The sequence below is a fragment of the Bubalus bubalis genome, chromosome 16 (assembly GCF_019923935.1).
Source record: "Bubalus bubalis isolate 160015118507 breed Murrah chromosome 16, NDDB_SH_1, whole genome shotgun sequence".
NCBI classification, from domain to species: domain Eukaryota; kingdom Metazoa; phylum Chordata; class Mammalia; order Artiodactyla; family Bovidae; genus Bubalus; species Bubalus bubalis.
Window position 1 is genome coordinate 17,806,787 of NC_059172.1, and position 21,773 is coordinate 17,828,559.

General features: G+C 40.7%; 1 protein-coding gene and 1 pseudogene across 7 annotated transcripts in view; one reads left to right on the top strand and one right to left on the bottom strand.

The window, feature by feature from the left end:
• Positions 1-21,773, bottom strand: part of IFTAP (intraflagellar transport associated protein) — a 65,225-nt gene that overhangs the window by 22,538 nt on the left and 20,914 nt on the right. Inside the window, exon 2 of one of the 7 annotated variants that reach the window (XM_044929248.2) lies at positions 19,545-19,709. The exons of 5 other annotated variants lie outside the window; for them this stretch is intronic. In XM_044929248.2, coding sequence (XP_044785183.2) covers positions 19,545-19,617 — 73 coding nt within the window. In that variant the 5' untranslated portion in view covers positions 19,618-19,709. Of the gene's footprint in view, positions 1-16,812; positions 16,953-19,544; positions 19,710-21,773 lie in introns of all 7 variants that reach the window. One more of the 7 variants, XM_006062339.3, reaches the window with a different exon arrangement.
• On the top strand, positions 12,745-12,869 carry LOC112579783 (annotated as a pseudogene).

Consider the following 21,773-nt stretch of genomic DNA (forward strand, 5'->3'; position numbering starts at 1 on the left):
TTAACCTATAAAGTTATTTCTAAAAATGCATAAAAGACAACATTATTTCATTCACTATTCAACAAACATTTATAAGAGCTTACTATGTATCCAGCATTGTTCTCAGCCTGTGTTAAAAGGTCAGTAAAATACAGTATTTGCAAGACTCTTAGACATTACCTGGAGAAGGCAATGGCACCCCACTCCAGTACTCTTGCCTGGAAAATACCATGGATGGAGGAGCCTGGTAGGCTGCAGTCCATGGGGTCGCTAAGAGTAGGACACGACTGAGTGACTTCACTTTCACTTTTCACTTTCATGCATTGGAGAAGGAAATGGCAATCCACTCTAGTGTTCTTGCCTGGAGAATCCCAGGGACGGGGGAGCCTGGTGGGCTGCCATCTCTGGGGTTGCACAGAGTCAGACACGACTGAAGCGACTTGGCAGCAGTAGACATTACCCATCTCTTTTTTTTTACCCTAAATTTGAGGTTTTGTTTTGTTTTGTTTTGTTTGGTTTTTTCCAGAAAGAAAAACACCAATACAGTATACTAACGCATATATATGGAATTTAGAACGATGGTAACGATGACCCCCTATGCGAGACAGCAAAAGAGACACAGATGTATAGAACAGTCTTTTGGACTCTGTGGGAGAAGGCGAGGGTGGGATGATTTGAGAGACTAGCATTGAAACATGTATATTATCATATGTGAAACAGATCGCAGTCTAGGTTCGATGCACGAGACAGGGTGCTCAGGGCTGGAACACTGGGATGACCCTGAGGGATGGGATGGGGAGGGAGGTGGGAGGGGGGTTCAGGATGGGGAACACATGTACACCCATGGCTGATTCATGTCAATGTATGGCAAAACCAATAGAATATTGTAAAGTAATTAGCCTCCAATTAAAATAAATAAATTAAAAAATAAAAATAAAAATATGGAAGCAATGTACAGATGATTTTAGAAAATTTGTAAGAGAAAAAAATTAGAATATCACACATAATCCTACAAGACAGAAATGCTACAAAACAATTTTTTCAGTGACTATTTTTCTCATCTTTTATCTATGCATCCATAAACTTCTAAAACAAAAATGGAACTGTATGATACATATCATATTATAAGGCAACTTGAGAATATTTTTTCCATATTATTGCATATTCTTCTGTGTAATTTTAATGACTGTAGAGAATTCCATTGTATATATTTAACATAGTTTAACCAATTCCTATTCTCAATTATTTAAAACTGTAAACAGTAAATACCTTTGTACTAAATCTTTGCACATTCATGATTATGTCCTTAGGATAAGCAAAGAGTCTAAGATTTCATCCTAAATTAAGAGAAAATTATGATAACATGGTGCCATTAACAGAAACGTGGGGGATAAATTCAGATGAGAGAGGACAAATTAACCTTTGTCCCAAGTTGCATTTGAGGCACCGGAGGAGACTGAGGGAAACGTACCCGAGGCAGCTGCAAACGTAGGCTAAAATGAGGATGAGAGAGATCACAGGGACAGGCGAAAAGGCTAGTGAGCCAACTACCCTGAGGCAGGGCTTAAGCCATAAAATGATTTTTAATATTAGCAGTAATATTAAAATAAATAAGGGTTAACGCTTGAGTGTCAGACAGTCTTTTATATGCATCTCATAAATCTCATTTAAACCTCGCCACTAGCGTAGAGGTAGGTACTGTTAGTATCCCCATTTTTCAAAGGAAGAAATCAAGGCCTACAGGGAGCCTAAGGACCCTGTTCAAAGTGACACAGCTGGTAAGTAGCCAAGTGGGGATTTGAACCCAGTCCTTCCTAACCACTGACTTTGCTATGCAACTTAACTGGGAGAGCAGCATTGGCACAGATACACTGCCGTGTGTGAAACAGATAGCTAGCGGGACGCTGCGGTGTAACAGCAAGCAGCTCAGTGCTCTGTGGCCTGGAGCGATGGGATGGGAGGTGTGGGCAAGAGGAGGCCCACTGAAATCAGTGGGATTTGTGTTCTAATAACCTCAGCCTGGTGCAAGGTAGCCAGAGTCCTTTGTCTGTTTCTGGATACCTTATCTTTGGTAGAATTAAGACTTGTAGGGCTGTCTGCAGGACATTTAACACAGAAGTACTATCAGGGAGCAGAGGTAAGGTGCACGCGTGCATGCTAAGTCACTTCAGTCGCGTCCAACTCTTTGAGACCCCATGGACTGTAGCGCACCAACTTCCTCTGTCCATGGAATTTTCCAGGAAGGAATACTGGAGTGGGTTGCCACTTCCTTCTCCAGAGGATCTTCCCCCATCCAGGAATGGAACGAGCATCTCTTCTGTCTCCTGCACTGGCAGACAGATTCTTTACACTTGGCACATAGAAAGCCCATCCTTTAAGTTTAGTACAACCTAAAGTCTAGTATTTCCAGAGAAAATACTGTGTACCCAGCACAACACTACTGTAATAATCTATTGACTTACGTATTTGAAAAGCACAGTGATGTCTGGGAAGAACAGATGCTCTCTAAGGACAAGTTCTATTTGTTCTCGTAATCACTCAGTGTACTCCTCTGCCATTTCCAATAAAATACCAGGTTATTTGACAGATAACCAGATGAAACTCCTTCGAAATAAAGAGCAAAATATAAAGAAGTCCTGGCTTCTGATGCTGATGTGGAACGACTGTTCAGGTCTCAGACTGAACAAAACTTCTCATTCACTCTTTTAAAACTTCTTCCTATTGTACACACAGAGCTTTCATTTTTAAAATACCGAAAGATGCAGAAAAAAAAAATTGTTCTCTGACTCAACCTACACTTGAAGACTCCTTCCTAAACCTTGAAAGCAGTCTCACAAGAGTACATACTGCTTTACTCCAAAGACCCCAAAGTGCTTCTTACAAAGGCTTTCATCATTTTAAAAACCAAAAGCAAAGAAAAATTAATCTCTGGGCAGAATAAGATAGGGAAAAAGTTCCTTTTCAATATGACAATGACACAATGGCAGAGGGTGGCACAGCCCAGGATCCAGCGTGGCCTCAAGCCTGATTCGAGTGACACAATGGCAGAGGGTGGCACAGCCCAGGATCCAGCGTGGCCTCAAGCCTGATTCGAGTGCAGATGCTGCCTCCCAGGGTGATTCTGCTGGCGATCCGCACATCCCATCTGAGTGTGTGTCTCACATTCTGCTGTTTCTGTTTTTCATCAGAGTCTTTTTCCACCCTTTCATCTGATCCCCAACGTTTCTTGCTTTGAAATAAGTGTCAGACATAATACACTTAAGAAATACAACAGTAATAATTCAGAGAACAAGTAGGTTTTTGAGACCTGAAAGAGCGTTTCTTTGGGGTATTTCTGAGTCAAAACTTCAATATACATGAAACAAAGGTTGTATTTTTTTTCCCCCGCTAAAAGTTTCATTATTCTGAAGCAGTGGAATTTCAATTTTCTTTTGATACCAAACAGACAAGCTTCCAACAGACTTTCCTTACAAGGCTACCAACTATACCTATTGTGTCTATTTTCAGGCCAAATAAAAGTTTACTCTCCTGGAAAAGGGTTGAAACTACTGATACCTTGATAAATTAAACACCTATCATAAACTGACTCTATATCTTCCAGATGAAAGCGATCTGTTTCAGAGAACTCGGTTTTGAAAGAAATTTTAAAAAATTCAAATTCCCCCATTCAAAGGCTGGACTAGTGTCCATGAGCTGAGAAGAAAGTTTAGGCTTCTGGCAAAGTTTTCAGAAATCAACCCAACCAACATCAGAATTCATGACCTAATCCTCCTGGCAACCCCTAAGAGTCTGTTTTTCTGCACCACGGTCAACAGCGATATAAATCAAGAGCATGTTCCCAGTCATGAAGTGATATTGAATACGTTGCTATAAGGAAAGAAAAATTCATGGCGGGGCGGGGGGGGTGGTGCAAAATTCTGTACAACACCAGGTAGCTGCAAAAAGCCTTCTGCCAAGAGCGTAGGGGATAAGCATTCATGCTTATAACAAGGTTGGGTACTTTGAAAATCAGGGGGTGATTTTCACATCACATTCCTAGCCTAGAGCAATGTTTCTCTGGACAATATCTGCCCTTCTTTTGCCCAGACAAACTACTTCACTCCACTGCTTCCTGATCACATGTTCCTTGGTATCTGGCCTCCCCTGGAGCGAGTCATTAGGATTAAATAAGCAATTTAAAAGCCAATCACAAATCAGAATAAATCCAAAGAAGCTAAATTCAGCAGACAACGGTTTTGCCTAAATTCCCTTTGCAGAGCTCTGAATTCCAACTGTTTCATGTTCTTCACTGGAAAGGGCGCGGGGAAGAGGGACTTGCCTCAGACTGGCTAGCCAGAGATCCCTGTGCTTTCCCCAAGGCTGGACGGTAACTGACTCATTATTCACAGTCAGAGCTCTCAAGCTACCAGGACACAAACGCACAACCCTCGCTCAGGAAAAAAAAAAAAAAAAAAAAAGTGTGTCAGAAGTCCAAGATGAGGGACACAATAGCAGTCAAGTTGACATTTTTGCAATGTTCAGTGTTAGGTGCTTTCAGGGAGAAAAAAAAAATGTGAAGAGAATGTAAAGTTGCTGTAAGTTTATTTTCAGGGAGAAAAGCTGAATGGTAGTTGAATTATGCAGTTCATTCAACCCAGACGTTATATTTTGAGCATTGAATATGTGTAACGTGATCAAGATGGGGAAGACCCAGTCCCTGCCCTTACAGAGTCTACAGACTAAGAGGTCAAGCCAGGTATGCAAACCACTCAGCTAGAACACAACTAAGGCAGAGGATGGACTTCCCTGGAGGCTCAGGGGTAAAGAACCCACCTGCCAATGCAGGAGATGCAGGATGGATGCCTGAGTGGGGAAGATCCTCTGGAGAAGGAAATGGCAACCCACTTCAGTATTCTTGCCTGGGAAATCCCATGGACAGAGGAGCCTGGAGGGCTACAGTCATGGGGTCACAAGAAGAGTCGGACATGACTTAGCAACTAAACAACAAAAAAAGGAGAGGTTGTAAGGGGATGCAGAGTTAGAGAACGGTGAAGTCACGGTTGGTTTAGGAGAATCACAAAAGACTTCATAAGGAAGGCGGAGTCTGAGCTAGACTCTGAAAACTGGCCACGATTTCAGCAGGTGAGCCCTCTGCAGAGCTATCCCACAGAAGAAGAACAGCATGAGGAAGAACCACCACACCTCCAGGAAGGCAGGAGAATACACTGCACGATGCATGGAAGGCCTGCTACTTACCGGGCCTAACAAAAACTCTGCACTGTGCCAAGGCCCTAGGGAGTCATCATTAGACCAAGCTCTAAGGAAACGAACTGGATGGAATGCAGCAGAGTGCTTTAGGTACTGGAGGTAAAAAGTACGACGTTACTCCAACAATCCAAGAGAGGAGTAAAGGGAGCCTCAGTAACAGGAGTTTAGAAAGGAGAAAAGAGTTCACAAAGTGGGCTCTTCTTGTGTTTCTAGAACGGAAATGAAGACACTGTCTCCAAGCAGTTATGTTTCTCCCTCGAGATATCTAAGAAGGTTCACCTGATCTTTCCACGGCAATCTGTACTCTTCTCTTAATTTCATTTGGCATGCCCTAGATAAATAAAAAACAAAAACAAGAAAACAATCTCTGTGGTGGTGGTGGTGGTGGTAGGTATTACAGAACACTTGCAATCTGTCAAATGGATCACACTGTGGTGCAAAGAGGCTGCATATATCAGCCGATACGATGAGTTCACCTTGCCAACAGCTTCATTCGAGGCTGCAGAAGGGAGCTGGCCCAGCGTGGGTACAGATGCAGCATACGTGAGCACAGCTTCCCTGAGCTCCCAGAACCCCTAACAGGCTGACCCGTTAATCGCACTGTCTACACAAGGTAGGATACTGTGGCATCTGGGAAGTTTGTTTCTTTTTTGTATCACAGTCTTTATCTACCTAAAATTTTCAAGTTTATGCTGCTGCTGCTGCTGAGTCACTTCAGTCATGTCTGACTCTGTGTGAACCTATAGACTACAGCCTGCCAGGCTCCTCTGTCCCTGGGATTCTCCAGGCAGGAGTACTGGAGTGGGTGGCCATGCCCTCCTCCAGGTCAAGTCTATGCACATATGGTTTATTTTCTTGGTAGGAAATAATTATGACAAGCAGGACCCTCCGAGTTCTTCAGCCAGATCCAGAGTCACAAGGCTATATGCTCATCCAGTGAAGAACTCAGGTAAGCATCTAGGTGTCTATAACTCAGGTAAGCATCTAGGTGTCTATAACTCAGGTAAGCATCTAGGTGTCCGTGAACAGTAACTCTACCTCTCCATAGCTTCATTGAGGTATATCTGTAGAATTCACATAAGTGTCTTGTTGTTGTCCAGTTCAGTTCAGTCGCTCAGTCATGTCCGACTCTTTGCGACCCCATAAATCGCAGCACGCCAGGCCTCCCTGTCCATCACCAACTCCCGGAGTTCATTCAGACTCACGTCCATCGAGTCAGTGATGCCATCCAGCCATCTCATCCTCTGTCATCCCCTTCTCCTCCTGCCCCCAATCCCTCCCAGCATCAGTCTTTTCCAATGAGTCAACTCTTCGCATGAGGTGGCCAAAGTACTGGAGTTTCAGCTTTAGCATCATTCCTTCCAAAGAATACCCAGGGCTGATCTCCTTTAGGATGGACTGGTTGGATCTCCTTGCAGTCCAAGGGACTCTCAAGAGTCTTCTCCAACACCACAGTTCAAAAGCATCAATTCTTCGGCGCTCAGCTTTCTTCACAGTCCAACTCTCACATCCATACATGACCACAGGAAAAACCATAGCCTTGTTGTTATTCAGTCACTAAGTCGTGCCTGACTCTTTGTGATCCCATGGACTGCAGCACACCAGGCTTCCCTATCCTCCACTATCTCCTGGAGTTTGCACAAACTCATGTTCATTGAGTCAGTGATGCTACCTAACCATTTCGTCCTTTGCCAACCTCTTTCTCCTTTTGCCTTCAAATTTCCCAGCATCAGGGTCTTTTCCAATGGGTCAGCTCTTTGCATCAGGCGGCCAAAGTAATGGAGCTTCAGCTTCTACAGCAGTCCTTCCAATGAAAATTCAGGGTTGATTTCCTTTAGGATTGATTGGTTTGATCTCCTTGCAGTCCAAGGGACTCTCAAGAGTCTTCTCCAACACCACAGTTTGACAGCATCAATTCTTCATTACTTAGCCTTCTTTATGGTCCAGCTCTCACAGCCATACATGACTACTGGAAAAACCATAGCTTTGACTATACAGACCCTTGCTGCAAAGAGATGTCTGTTCTTTTTAATATGCTGTCTAGGTTTGTCATGCTTTCCTTCCAAGGAGCAAGCAGTCACTTAGGTGTACAATTCAATAATTTTTAATAAATATATGGAATTGTCCAACCATCGCCACAATTACATTTTAGATCATGTCCATCATCCCCAAAAGTCTCAGATACTCATCTGTAGTCACACTACATTCCTACTGCCAAACACAGGCAACCACTAATCTACTTTTTAAAGCTACAGAGTTGCCTTTCCTAGATATTGCATATAAATGATACCTATTCTCTTTTGTAGTTGGCTTCCTCACTTAATATGACATCTTTGAGGGTCTTTCACATTGTAGTATATATTTGTATTTAATTTCTTTTTATAGTCAAGAACTATTCCATTATCTTCATAGACTTTTTTTTCCATTCACCAGTTAACGGACAGTTGGATTGTTTCCACATTTGGCACCCCCTTGATTCAAATACTGAGTTTGATCCAAAGACCACCATCACTCATCCAATTCCTTTGTGGCGCCAAGACATGTTGAAATCAAAACAAAAGCCAACCACAGAGTTCCAGCTTCCCTTCACACCCCAACAAGGGAAGAAATATGTATATCAATTGAAGCTACATAACTCTCTGATCATTTTACCATCTCATATAGTCACAGACTTAGAAACACGATCCCATTCTCTTCTCCAAATATACTGAAATCATCTGCAATTGCCTTTCTTTAATTTTCCATGGTTATCTCTTCCTACTAAACTGTAAGCCTAAGGAGAATAGGGACCTTTCTATCAGAAACTTACTCACAGTTCCTGAAAGGGAAATATCCTTTCCCCATTCCTAAGGACATGTAACGATTAAGACTGGAAGGTGGACTGACGCACTACCCTTCACCCAGTGAGATCTCTGTGTGTTCTGTACCATGCTAGGCTGGAAAACTAGGAATTGAGAAAGTTAAAGGACATGACCTCTGCCTAAGAGAAACAGAATTTATCTCCTTAAAACTTTTACTCACTCAAAGGCATAACACTTTGCATATCTTTCAGCAGCATTTCTATGTCTAAGAATTTATCCAAAAAAATAATTATGTGGGCAAAGATTTCACTACAAAGCCAAAAATGTCTGATCTATTCCCTTGAAATTTTTTTACTTAATCAAGGCCTTACATTTTTGCATATCTTTGAACCAGCATTTCCATGTGCAAAAATTTATTCAAAGACCGTAAATAAGGGTGCAAAAATGTAGCTACTAAAAAAATAATAATAATACAATATGACCGAAGTCATTCAAGGACCTACAAAGCTACCATGCCTCGTCCACCCCCACCTCCATAGCCTTTGATGTCAGCTTCTCCTCCTCTCTCCCCTGATCATACGACTCTGGCCGTTCTGGCCTCCGCACTGTTCCTCAGCCAGGCTGGGTACTGCTCTCACTAGGCCTCTGCACTGTTCCACTGGCCTTGAGCGCTCTTCCCTCAAGTCTCTGCAGGTTTAACTTCCTCACTTCCTTCCAATCTTCATTCAGACTTGACCTTCCTGTGTGTGCTCACTTGCTTTAGTCGTGTCTGACTCTTTGCGACCCTATGGACTGTAGCCCACCAGGCTCCTCTGTCCACAGGATTCTTTAGGCAAGAATACTGGAGAGGTTGTCATGCCCTCCTCCAGGGCATCTTCCCAACCCAGGGATCCAACCACATCTCCTGCAGCTCCTGCACTGGCATACCGATTCTCTACCACTGCACCACCTGGGAAATCCAATCATTGTGTTCAGTTCAGTTCAGTCGCCTAGTCGTGTCCGACTCGTTGCAACGCCATGGACCGCAGCACACCAGGCCTCCCTGTCCATCACCAACTCCTGGAGTTTACCCAAACTCATGTCCATTGAGTCGGTGACGCCATCCAATCATCTCATCCTCTGTCATCGCCTTCTCCTCCTGCTCCCAATCTTTCCCAGCATCAGGATCTTTTCAAATGAGTCAGCTCTTCACATCAGATGGCCAAAGTATTGGAGTTTCAGCTTCAACATCAGTCCCTCCAATGAACACCCAGGACTGATCTCCTTTAGGATGGACTGGTTGGAACTCCTTGCAGTCCAAGGGACTCTCAAGAGTCTTCTTCAACACCACAGTTCAAAAGCATCAATTCTTTGGTGCTCAGCTTTCCTTATAGTCCAACTCTCACATCCATACATGACTACTGGAAAAACCAGAGCCTTGACTAGATGGACCTGTGTTGGCAAAGCAATGTCTCTGCTTTTTCATATGCTGTCTAGGTTGGTCATAACTTTCCTTCCAAGGAGTAAGCATCTTTTAATTTCATGGCTGCAATCACCATCCGCAGTGATTTTGGAGCCCCAAAAAATAAAGTCTGCCACTGTTTCCACTGTTTCCCCATTTATTTCCCATGAAGTAATGGGACTGGATGCCATGATCTTCGTTTTCTGAATGTTGAGCTTTGAGCCAACTTTTTCACTCTCCTCTTTCACTTTCATCAAAAGGCTCTTTAGTTCTTCTTCACTTTCTGCCATAAGGGTGGTGTCATCTGCATATCTGAGGTTATTGATATTTCTCCCACCAATCTTGATTCCAGCTTGTGCTTCTTCCAGCCCAGCATTTCTCATGATGTACTCTGCATATAAGTTAAATAAGCAGAGTGACAATATACAGCCTTGACGTATTCCTTTCCCAATTTGGAACCAGTCTTTTGTTCCATTTCCAGTTCTAACTGTTGCTTCCTGACCTGCATACAGATTTCTCAAGAGGCAAGTCAGGTGGTCTGGTATTCCCATCTCTTGAAGAATTTTCCACAGTTTGTTGTGATCCACACAATCAAAGGCTTTGGCATAGTCAATAAAGCAGAAATAGATGTTTTTCTGAAACTCTTGCTTTTTTGATGATCCAGCAGATGTTGGCAATTTGATCTCTGGTTCCTCTGCCTTTTCTAAAACCAGCTTGAACATCTGGATGTTTTCACGGTTCACGTACTGCTGAAGCCTGGCTTGGAGAATTTTGAGCATCACTTTACTAGCGTGTGAGATGAGTGCAATTGTGTGGTAGTTTGAGCATTCTTTCACATTGCCTTTCATATATACAAATTAACCAAAAGAAAAATTCAAGAAGGATATATAATATGTCCATGATTTATCTCTTAAGACACAGGATTGTGGTTTTATTAATTGGATATAGGTTTGCCTATGTGAAACAGATACCCAAAGTAACAACTGGTTAAACTAGACAGAAGTTTATTTCTCGTTCATGTAATAGTACAGGTAGAGATAATTCAGGGCTAATATGGTTGTTCTGCTCCACAAAGTCATCCTAGAACCCAGGCTCCTTCTATCTTTCTGCTCTGCTGTTTTTAAGGAACCACCCTTCTCCACATGATCCAGGAGGAAGCACCCTTGCTCCAAGCAAGAGGATGAAGAAAAGAGAAGAAGAAAGCATGGATGTCTGCCTCCCTCTGTTACTCGCCAAGGTTTGGTTTAAGCTACTAAATGGAGGAAGCACCAAAACAGAGCAGCTGAAACAAGAATTTTATTTCTCTCTCATTTTATTCCTCATGGGGCAGGTGGGCAGGCCCTGTTCCATGAGACAATGCAGGGATCCAAGCTGGTGGGGTGCCCTGCCATCCTCAGCATAGGGCTTCCACCTCTGGGTCTATGGAATTGCTCCAATGATTGCCTAGTTCGAGCCAGGGGAAATGAAACAAAAAGAGTCCAGGGCATGTTTCCTGAGGATGTGACTTCAAAGTTACACACATCAGTTCCCCTCACTTCTTACAGGCACATACTTAGTCAAATGGCTATACCCAATTGCAAGGGAGAAGGAGAAATATAACTTTCATTCTGAATGACCACAGAGTAGCTAAAGACTTTACTGCTGGAGAAAGAGTACGTTTTTTGTTTTGTTGTGCGTGTGAATATGTTTGATGCCTCTCTGTATTTTCTAATTTCCTACCATGAACAAAAAAAATAAATAAATAAACATTCATTTATAGAGGTGAAAAGCATTTTGTTTTCAAACCCTCAATTCAGAGAGAATACCTACATGCATCTCCTTCCTTCTTAAGACTTTCCTAAAAATACTGGAGAAAAACATACATATATGGTATTTTACATTTACATGTTTTAATATTTTGGACAAAAGTTTCCTTTAGCATTTAACTTTGTGGTCCCTCTTTAATTTTTTTAATTTATTTATTCTTTTTTTTTAATTTTATTTTATTTTTAAACTTTACAAATTGTATTAGTTTTGCCAAATATCAAAATGAATCCGCCACAGGTATACATGTGTTCCCCATCCTGAACCCTCCTCCCTCCTCCCTCCCCACACCATCCCTCTGGGTCATCCCAGTGCACTAGCCCCAAGCATCCAGTATCGTGCATTGAACCTGGACTGGCAACTCATTTCATACATGATATTATACATGTTTCAATGCCATTCTCCCAAATCTTCCCACCCTCTCCCTCTGCAACAGAGTCCATAAGACTGTTCTATACATCAGTGTCTTTATTTATTCTTAACTGGAGAATAATTACTTTACAATATTGTGTTGGCTTCTGCCATACATCAACATGAATCAGCCATAAGTACACATATGTCCCCTCTGTCTTAAATCTCCCACCAATCACACCCCTCTAGGTTGCCACAGAGCACTAGATTTGAGCTCCCTGCACCATGCAGCAATTGCCACTGACTGTCTATTTAACATATGTACTGTCTATGTTCGGAGAAGGGAATGGCACCCCACTCCAGTACTCTTGCCTGGAAAATCCCATGGATGGAGGAGCCTGGTAGGCTGCATGCATGCAGTACATGGGGTTGCTAAGAGTCCGGCACGACTAAGTGACTTCACTTTCACTTTTCACTTTCATGTACTGGAGAAGGAAATGGCAACCCACTCCAGTGCTTTTGCCTGGAGAATCCCAGGGACGGAGGAGCCTGGTGGGCTGCCGTATGTGGGGTCGCACAGAGTCAGACACGACTGAAGCGACTTAGTATAGCATAGCGTCTATGTTTCAGTGCTGCTCTCTCAACTCATCCCACCCTCTCCTTCCCACACTGCATCCACAGGTCTGTTCTTTATGGATGGGCCCTCTAATAAATCAGTTACCCCAATCACAAAATGTTATGCTTGACTAAATTTTTAAAGCTTACCAAGAAGCTTCATGTATGAAACATAGACCAGAAAAGTTACCAAAAGTACAAAATTATTGGTGGGGCATTTCCTAGAAATACACATAACAAGATGCCTTCGTAGCCCGGGTGGCCTCCCAAGTCTCCTGCCTGTGCACTTGTTATTGATAAAACGCTCAAACACTCTTCTGGTAGCAACAGAAGCAGACAGGAGATTTCTCTGTGATTGGGGAACTTTGGCCTACAGATACAAGCACTATAATCCTTCAGACTTGGGACAGAATTTATGCTGAGCCAAAACCACCCTAAAATTCTGTAAGCGACTGTATCTTTGCCTCTGTATCAGATTAGCAAGATCAAAGTAAAACCATTCCTATAGTGCTTGCTTTGGTAGCACATATACTAAAATTGAAATAATAGAAGATCAGCTATTAAATAAGAGAAGATCAGCATGGCCCCGGAGCAAAGATGTCATACAAATTCGTGAATTGTTCCATATATTTTTGCAACTAGACATTATCATACAAAGTGAAGCAAGTCAGAAAGAGAAAGACAAATACCATATGATATAATTTGTATGTAGAATCTGAAATGTGGCACAAATGAACCCACCTATAGAACAGAAACAGACTCACAAACACCGAGAACAGACTTATGGTTGCCGAGGAGAGTGGGACGGGTGAGGGATGGACTGGGAGTCTGGAGTTAGTAGATGCAAAGGATTATATATAGAATGGATAAACAACAAGGTCTTACTGTATAGCACAGGGAACTTTATTCCAACATCCTGAGATAAACCATAATGGGAAAGAACATGTATATGTGTATAACTGAGTCACTCTGCTACACAGCCGAAATTAATGCATTATAAATCAACTATATTTCAGTTTAAAACAATTTAAAAAAATTTTTTTTATCATTCCTGCAACCTGCCATGCTTTTTCACTGTCAAAGTATCTTTTAAATACTGTAAAATGGTGGCATTAAATTAAAAGTTATATTTAAAGTACAATAATTGTCCTTACCCTTTGGGTAAAGTGTAGATAATTTCATGAAAGCTCTGCAACTATTCCTAGAGAAATTCTATATATACAAAAGCCCAGAATCCTGAGGAATTCATCCATCTTCCCACACCCTTCCTTAATCTCATTTAGGGTGTTTATCAAAGCTGGTCTGAAAGTCAAAGTTCCTGGGCTGCACATAAGAACTGGAAATCAGAGTTGGGAGATTGGTCCCCAGGAACCTGCATTTTAATAAGCCTCTCCCAGGTGATCTTTACATATACCTTGGGTGAGAGTCCCAAGTAAAGATTCCATGGAGCAGTATCTAAAAAATTTATAATTAGAGGTTTCTTATGCCTCATCTTTGTCAAAGCACATAAATGCCTTTGCCTGAAGGATCCATGTAGACATATTATTTAGTCCCTCCACCAGAGGCCAGTGTAGGACTATTCCCTGCGCTGTACAGTGTCACACTACATATTACACGCTATGGACACTACACAATACGCACTACACATAGCTGGTTTTAGCTACTTCAGTGAAGAAGTGTGGAAAACTATACCGAAGTATATAACATCTTACAAAAATATAAAATACTATAGGTAGTATTTTACATTTTCTATATTGTAAAGTCAAGATTTCTTTATACTTAACCTTGATGTTCCTCTTTTAAATTATAACTAGTCCGCATAATCATAATACTTCAGAGTAAATCTTTAAAATTTAGCGAGTATCTTCATGTATATTTCATCTGATTATCTCCACAACCATATGAGACACCACGCAGACAGGATTACCCCTGATTTACAGATTCAGACAGAGTTAAGTGGCAGGTCTACAATCTCAGAGAATTCATGAATGTCAGGACCCAGTCTTCTGAATCCTATACTAGAATAACATCCTTTCCATTACAATCATCCTACCTATGACAAAATAAGAAATACAAGGGCAGTATACTAAGTTCCCCATAAAACTAAATCCTGCCAACCCAAGAAACTTCCCTTCACTCTGAGATCATGCCCTTCTGCCTGCCTACACAAAGATGCATCTACTTAAGACAATCTCTTTCACTCACACAGGTTGGAGAAAGCTGGAGTAATTTTTTTTCTGTCTCCTTCATTAATAAAGGCTTCCTACAAGTTTTCAAACTTTATGAGGTAGAATAACCTCTTCTGTACAAATCTGTAGTAACATAGGACTCATACATTGGTGTGTGAGAGCAATGCAAACACAGAGATAAATTATACATGTCTTTCACACTCTCGATTTTTTTCAGAGTACTCCAAGACATCCTTGAATGTAAAAAAATAAAATAAAATAAAATAAAAAAATAAAAACTTGAAGCAAAAAACAAAAGAAAAGTCTGAAAATCCACTGTTTCTAAACATTCTTATTGCTCTTTTCTTAACTCATATTGTGTTTATTCAACCGAAAATTGAGACTCCAAAACAAAATGCAATATTCTGGATACTGTTTAATCAGCACTATGTAAAGAGTAGTGAGTATCAGCTCCTCAATCAATCTATAACTATAATGTCTACAAATATACAGATTGCTATTGCTTTTTCATACATCTAGAGCATTTGGAACACCCAGTACACAGAAATTAGTAAGAATGACATATTTCTGTCTCATTTATCTTGTATTCCCAGATTCCAACTCAATGCCTGAATTACAGCAGGAACATACTCAATACAGAAATGGCCTCAACATTAGCAAGAAAAACTGGATTGACACCACAATTAGGAACTAGAATCAGTACTCAGAAATTAGATGAGTGGCTACAAGTCACACAAAGCATGATTTGGAAAAGGTGGGGAAAAAAATGGTACTTGGCTCACAACCCTTTTTTTCTAATCAGTGATTGGCACACCACAGAAACTAGAATAAAAGAAGCTAAGTCCGGAAAGCACGTAAAAATGGTCCAGCGGTTCCTCAATGTGCTAAGGGAGCAAGGGGCTGCAAAAAGAGTGAGCTAACTAGCGTCACTTCAACCTACCCCATCTGGGACACATCCAAACAGGAAGGAAAAAAAGACAAGTGTCATACTAGACAGATGAGGTTTGATTTTCATATAAGAAAGATAAGAGTTTGGTTAAAACACGGTTTCCTGTTTGTATCCCTTTGGGTTTAGTGGACCATTTCAAAGAAAATATTATTGTTCCATGCCTGAAAGAACATTGCTAAAACCGTCCAGATGTGAATATGTACCCACTCACGGAGTGAAAGGACACAGTCTCGTGACCACCTCAGTTTCAAGTCCAGTAATTTAGTTTTTTTCCATCAAGTATAACAATACATTGACAACAATGATTTTTAAGTAATGCGTGCATGTGCGCTAAGTCACTTCAGCGTGTCCGACTCTTTGCGACCCTATGGACCGTAGCCTGCCAGGCTTCTCTGTCCATGGGACTTCCCAGGCAAGAATACTGGAGGGGGTTGCCAAGTCTTCCTCAGCATTCTAAACAAATGTGCATGCACTTTATATTGTTTAAATTGACTACTTAAAGGATGATGGTGACCATCTTAAAAGTTTCTTTGGGGACTTCCCGGGTGGTCCAGTGGTTAAGAATCCGCTTGCCAATGCAGGGGAGATGGGTTCGATCCCTGGTCTGGGAATATTCCACATGCTGCAAAGTGACTAAGCCCATGTGCCACAACTTCTGAGCCCACACATCTAGAGCCAATGATATGCGACAAGAGAAGCCCCCATAATGAGAAGCCCTCGCACCCCAATTCCACAACTAGAGAAAACCCACGTGCAGCAGCAAAGACCCAGTGCAACCCCTCACAAAAAAAAAAAAGAGTTCTTTGGCTACCAGTAATTCTTTGCTTGTGTTTTGAAAAGTTCAAAATTCAATTGTCCAAGAAAGTACACCCCTCTAACTTATGCATACATATAAAATATGCTAAATAATATATATGTATGTGTGTGTTGAGAAGTTATAAAAAGAGAAAGAAAATGACTCATTTATTAGGACATAAACCAGATTTAAAACTTCACAAAATATCTTTTGTGTGTTTTACTGAGAAAACACACCAGAAAAGACATTTACTGTAAGAAAATACATTGCAAAAACACTGCCAAAAATAATTTAATGATTGTAATTCAAAATGTTGTAAATACTTAAATACATTTTCTTTCCTTATCCAATTACACCTAAACTACAGCAGACACAGAAAACAAATGACTATCTAAGGACCAAATATTCCTGTGCAGAATGAATATGAATTGTAACAACTGCAGCTGAAGATTTATGCTAATATATCTAAGGCAAAATGGCTTGATCAGCTCAAAATCCATCATAGTTTGGTGGGGGGTGGATTTCCTTCTGCAACTGAACCAGCAGTTTTCTGTGTTTCATAATTTGTCAATTTTTCCCCAAGTGTAGTGATTTAGTGATGACAAAAGAAATAGAGAAACAAATGAAAATTGCTTAATTACCATTTGCAGATGTTCCCCCAAAGAGAAAGAACAGGTTAAACAGCTGATGCTATTTCTTCCACTGGACTCTGCTATAAAGTAGCTCAGTTCATCCAATACTTCTTTTCTCCTTCGGTGTTTATCTGATATTTGATGCTATGCTGTGATAAATATGTCACATACAGGCAGTCACTAAATGTATGACCGATATAAAATCATGAGTTTTTTCTTTTCCTTTTAGTCTTTTCAGCAATCAGTTCAGTTCAGTCGCTCAGTCATGTCCGACTCTTTGCGACCCCATGAACCGCAGCACGCCAGGCCTCCCTGTCCATCACCAACTCCCAGAGTCCACCCAAACCCAAGTCCATTGAGTTGGTGATGCCATCCAACCCTCTCATCCTCTGTCATCCCCTTCTCCTCCTGCCCTCAATCTTTCCCAGCATCAAGGTCTTTTCAAATGAGTCAGCTTTTCGCATCAGGGGGCCAAAGTATTGGAGTTTCAGCTTCAATATCAGTCCTTCCAATAAACACCCAGGACTGATCTCCTTTAGGATGGACTGGCTGGCTCTCCTTGCAGTCCAAGGGGCTCTCAAGAGTCTTCTCCAACACCACATTTCAAAAGCATCAATTCTTTGGCGCTCAGCTTTCTTTATAGTCCAACTCTCACATTCATACATGACCACTGGAAAAACCATAGCCTTGACTAGACAGACCAATAACCCCACCTCAAAAAAAAAAAATCAATCAATCAATCAATCCTTATTCTCTCCGTTTGGATGCCAGATTAATTAGGTGGATTTTTTTTAATTGCCTACTTGCTTTTATTAGCAAATCCTCATTTGATGCCTTCTACAAATTTCCCTGAAGTTAACATCCCCATGGTCTACATCCTGATTTAGAGCAAGTTTATTACTACTTGCTGTGCTATTTTCAACAGTGCACTTTACTGTTAAATTCACATTTGTAAAAGTGCTTCCCGAGTTGCCTTTTTTTTTTTTTAATGTGGCTTATGTAAAAAAGGAAACAGAAAGACACTACAAATGGCCTGTGAACTATAAACACCACTCAATATTCAGCAGGGAATTAAATGACTGATAACAACAGCAGAGAAAAAGTGGCTTAAGATCCACCTGGAAGTATAAAGCTGGTCAGTTCGTTTCCAACTCCCACTGGCAGGCAATCTGCCAGTGGGGAGGGTGTCAAAACAGTGCTAAGCCCGCTGGTTTCTAATACTCAACAGACAACAACTGCAAAAGGCTATGCAGCAAGGATTATGTTTTGTTGTCGTGCTTTCTTTTATGAGAGAAAGCTGGTTTTTTTTTTGCTTTACTGAAATTCCTTTCTTGCTCTGAAATTGGTAAGAGGGCCAGCTGCTTTCTCTATTTTTCTCTGTGGTATTTGTCAATGGCAGGTTTTAAATTCATTCTTCAGATGGAGAAAAGATGCTTCGTCTCCCTGGGGAAGTCTTAAAGATGCATTGCTAACGATCAAATTCAAGATAGCTTTGGGGACCAAAATGATATGTCAGCTTTGGAAACGTGTTGCTTTATGTGCTGCCACCAGTTTCATTTTTAATTACCTTTTTTAGAAGTTGTCAAGGATGAGTGGTGATACATATCCCTTTGGCTGAAATGACAACTCAAAGTTTATCAGTCCAGAAGTGTAAACCAAATCCCAGCCCAAGATTCTAAGCTCTTTGACAGAACATACACTCAGTAAGGAAAAAAAATAAAAGGCTCCTGAAAGGAGAACTGTGAACAAGTTGGACTCGGTGGGCCTTGGGATCTCCAGGCAGGACACTTGTGACCCATCTTTGGCTGTTTCTTCTCCCTAATCCTCTGTCAGTCACCCGTTACCAAGGGCTGCACTTCCTCACTTGCAGAGTCTCACTGGCCCTATTTCCTTTCTATTTCCTCCTCCATGGCCCCAATGGAGTCTGTACCACCTTATATGTTTCTGCTCAGCCTCCTGGCTAAGCTAGTCTCCCTGACTCTAGGTGCTTCTCTCCTTCTTTGCCTCTGTTTTTCAAAATCACTTTGTGTGTGTGTGCACACACATGCTCAAATTCCACTATGGCTCCCAATTAGCTAGTATATCAACTCCAAACTCAGGGCATCATGACATCAGGGCATCTTTTGCAGGCTCTTCTTTCTGTGCCTAGCCATTACATGTGGATGTCCTTTAGGGTCTGGTCTGAGGACCTCCTGTCCATCTTTCTGCCATCCTGTGTTCTCTTATTTTCTTTTTATTTCATTTATTCAACAAATATTTATTAAGCATCAATTTATTCTACATTACCAGTCACTGCTTTAGACACGAAAATAATAATAATGAACAAAACCCTCAAGCAACTAGACCTCATGGAGCTTACACTCTGGAGAAGACAGAGTAATTATGTTTTGAGGAAGCACATCCATTCCTATGACTCACTTTACCCACATGCCAGGGACTCCCCAGGTCTCAAGAACTGCCCAGCTGCAATGTGGAAGGCAGAAAACTGAAACAGCTCAGGGTATGGGCTTTAGCGCTACGATGACTAGGCCCATATTCCAATGCCATCACTAAACAGTTACAGGACCTTAGGTAATTCTGTTAGGGCTGCCATAGCAATTCACCACAGACTAGGTGGCGTGAAACAACACAAATTTATTTTCCCACACTTCTAGAATCTAGAAGTCCAAGATCAAGGCGTGCACCGGTTTGCTTTTCTCCTGAGGTCCCTCCCCTTAGCTTGCAAAAGGCTGCCTCCTTGCCGCGGCCTCCCGTGGTCTTTCCTCTGTGTGCATGCAACCCTGGCGCATCTCTCTCCAGGAGGACACCAGTCATACTGAACTAGGACCCCACCTTACGACCTCGTTTAGTCTTCATTACTTCTTAAAAGGCCCTGTCTCCAAACACAGTCACCTTGCCGGTTAGGGCTGCAACAGATAAATTTTGAAGGGGCACAATTTAGTCCACAACAGCAATTTACTTAAACTTAAGCCTTGGTTTTCTCATCTGTAAATGGAGAATAATAAAAATTTTAGAAATTACAATGGAAAAAAAGAAATTTTTACTAGGTTATTACAAAGTTTGAGATGATCCAGGAAAAGTGCCAAGCATAATTCCTAGTACTTAATAAATGTTAGCTGCTTATCAATAAAGGAAGGTCAAACCCTCTCGTGATTATTAAGAGTATTAGAACCTAAGAAAAACTGAAACATATTTAGAGATTTTGAGACTAAAATTTTGAGACAATCAAAAGACTAGACCACAACCTGATTATAAATTCACAGGTGTGGCCATTTGTCCAGAACATTCAGACACATAGTACTCTACCTAAGGGGGAATTTCGTTCAAATATTAACAAGTATGAAGGGAAAAAGGCAGGTTGAGTTGACAGGGTTTTTTTTTTTTTTTTTTTCAAATATACGTTGAAAGAACAATAAAAGGCTAAAAGCATGAAGTGTTAGAAGGGAAATGAGAATGGCATAAAGAAAACAAGAACACATCAAAATCAGAAACAAAATCTTTGATCTCAACTGGTTTAAGTGTATAAATATGGCAGTGAGTAGAAAGCTGTTATTATATGATAATATAGAAACTGATAAAATCACTTGGGAATCTGGATCCCAGGTATTTAAAGAACGAAATGAGAGAATGAAAAGCAAAGTCTTATTTAAGAGTTAATCATAAAATTACAGTAGATTCGTCTCAATTTCCAAAGCATTTTAAGCTGAAATTGGTAAAAACTGGCAACCTTAATGGAAATTAATCATTTACTCTGAAGCACACACAAAAAAAGACAATAATGGTGTGAGTGTGTGTGTGTATGTGTGGGAGACAATGAGTGTTGGTGAACACAAACTATGCCTTAAATGTTTTCGAATCCTTAGCGTCTAAAACAAGAAATTCAGACAAGAAGACACTCAGAGGACTGTTGAATGAATAAATGAATGAATGCATTAACAGAAAATCAAATGTAATTATTTATATCTGTGTTTTTGTAACCTAAACAATGATAGAAACATAACAAGGAGGAAGAAGCATTTTTTTCCCTTTAGACACACAGTCTGGTATCAATTAATTATATTCACAAAGAAGCTGAAATATCAAAGACTGAAAGTCAGCCTCTTATTTTTATCTACAATAATGTCAAAAATATAATAATGTCTTCACTGATAATGAACAAACTCAAAATCTGCGCACTAATTTTCTAATACAAATCTTAAACTCAGTCTTAACTTTCTTGAACTGAAGAATTCAATTATAAATGTCTGCTTAACATTAATAAGCAATATATCTCTTTAAACATTTTGGTAAAACACAGTATTTATCATCAAATATGCACCATGATTATATAAACCAGAGCTGCTTAAAAAAAAAAACAACTGCAAAACATAGTCAATATAAATGTACTGGAGTGAGAATTATGCTACAATATTAACAGTTTCCAACTGTTTTCCAAGCACCTGAAGCAGTAACATGAATTTCTTCAAAAAGGCTCTAGTTTAATTTTTTCCAGGGAAATATTTTTAATAGGATTACTGACCCTTTTAACACTCTTGGAAAGAAAATGAATCTCATACGCATTCTGGCAGGTAACTATTACAAAAATAAATGGAAGAGTCAATCAGTGAAAGCATACTTGAGAAACTAAAGAAACGTACATAACTATACATAACTACTTTAATACAGACAAGATTCCACTTCATATGAGCAAGACAACCAAATACCAAGACAAATGAAGGGCTGGAAAGGAGGAGACAACTGAAGAAAAAGCTTTCAGATCTTCCTTCAAACAGAGCTAAGTGCATTGACTGTGCTCAACTCTGTTGGCTATCATCCAACTCTCAGGCCCGACCCTAAGTCCTATGTGGTTTTCAGAGGTATTTAAAAGTTTCAGGGTAAGAAAGGACATTTAGTGATTTAAGACATATTTTTGCACTCACAGCTCTTGTGCTCTAGGAGGAATTTTTCAGGTCATTAGTTTATAATGTGAA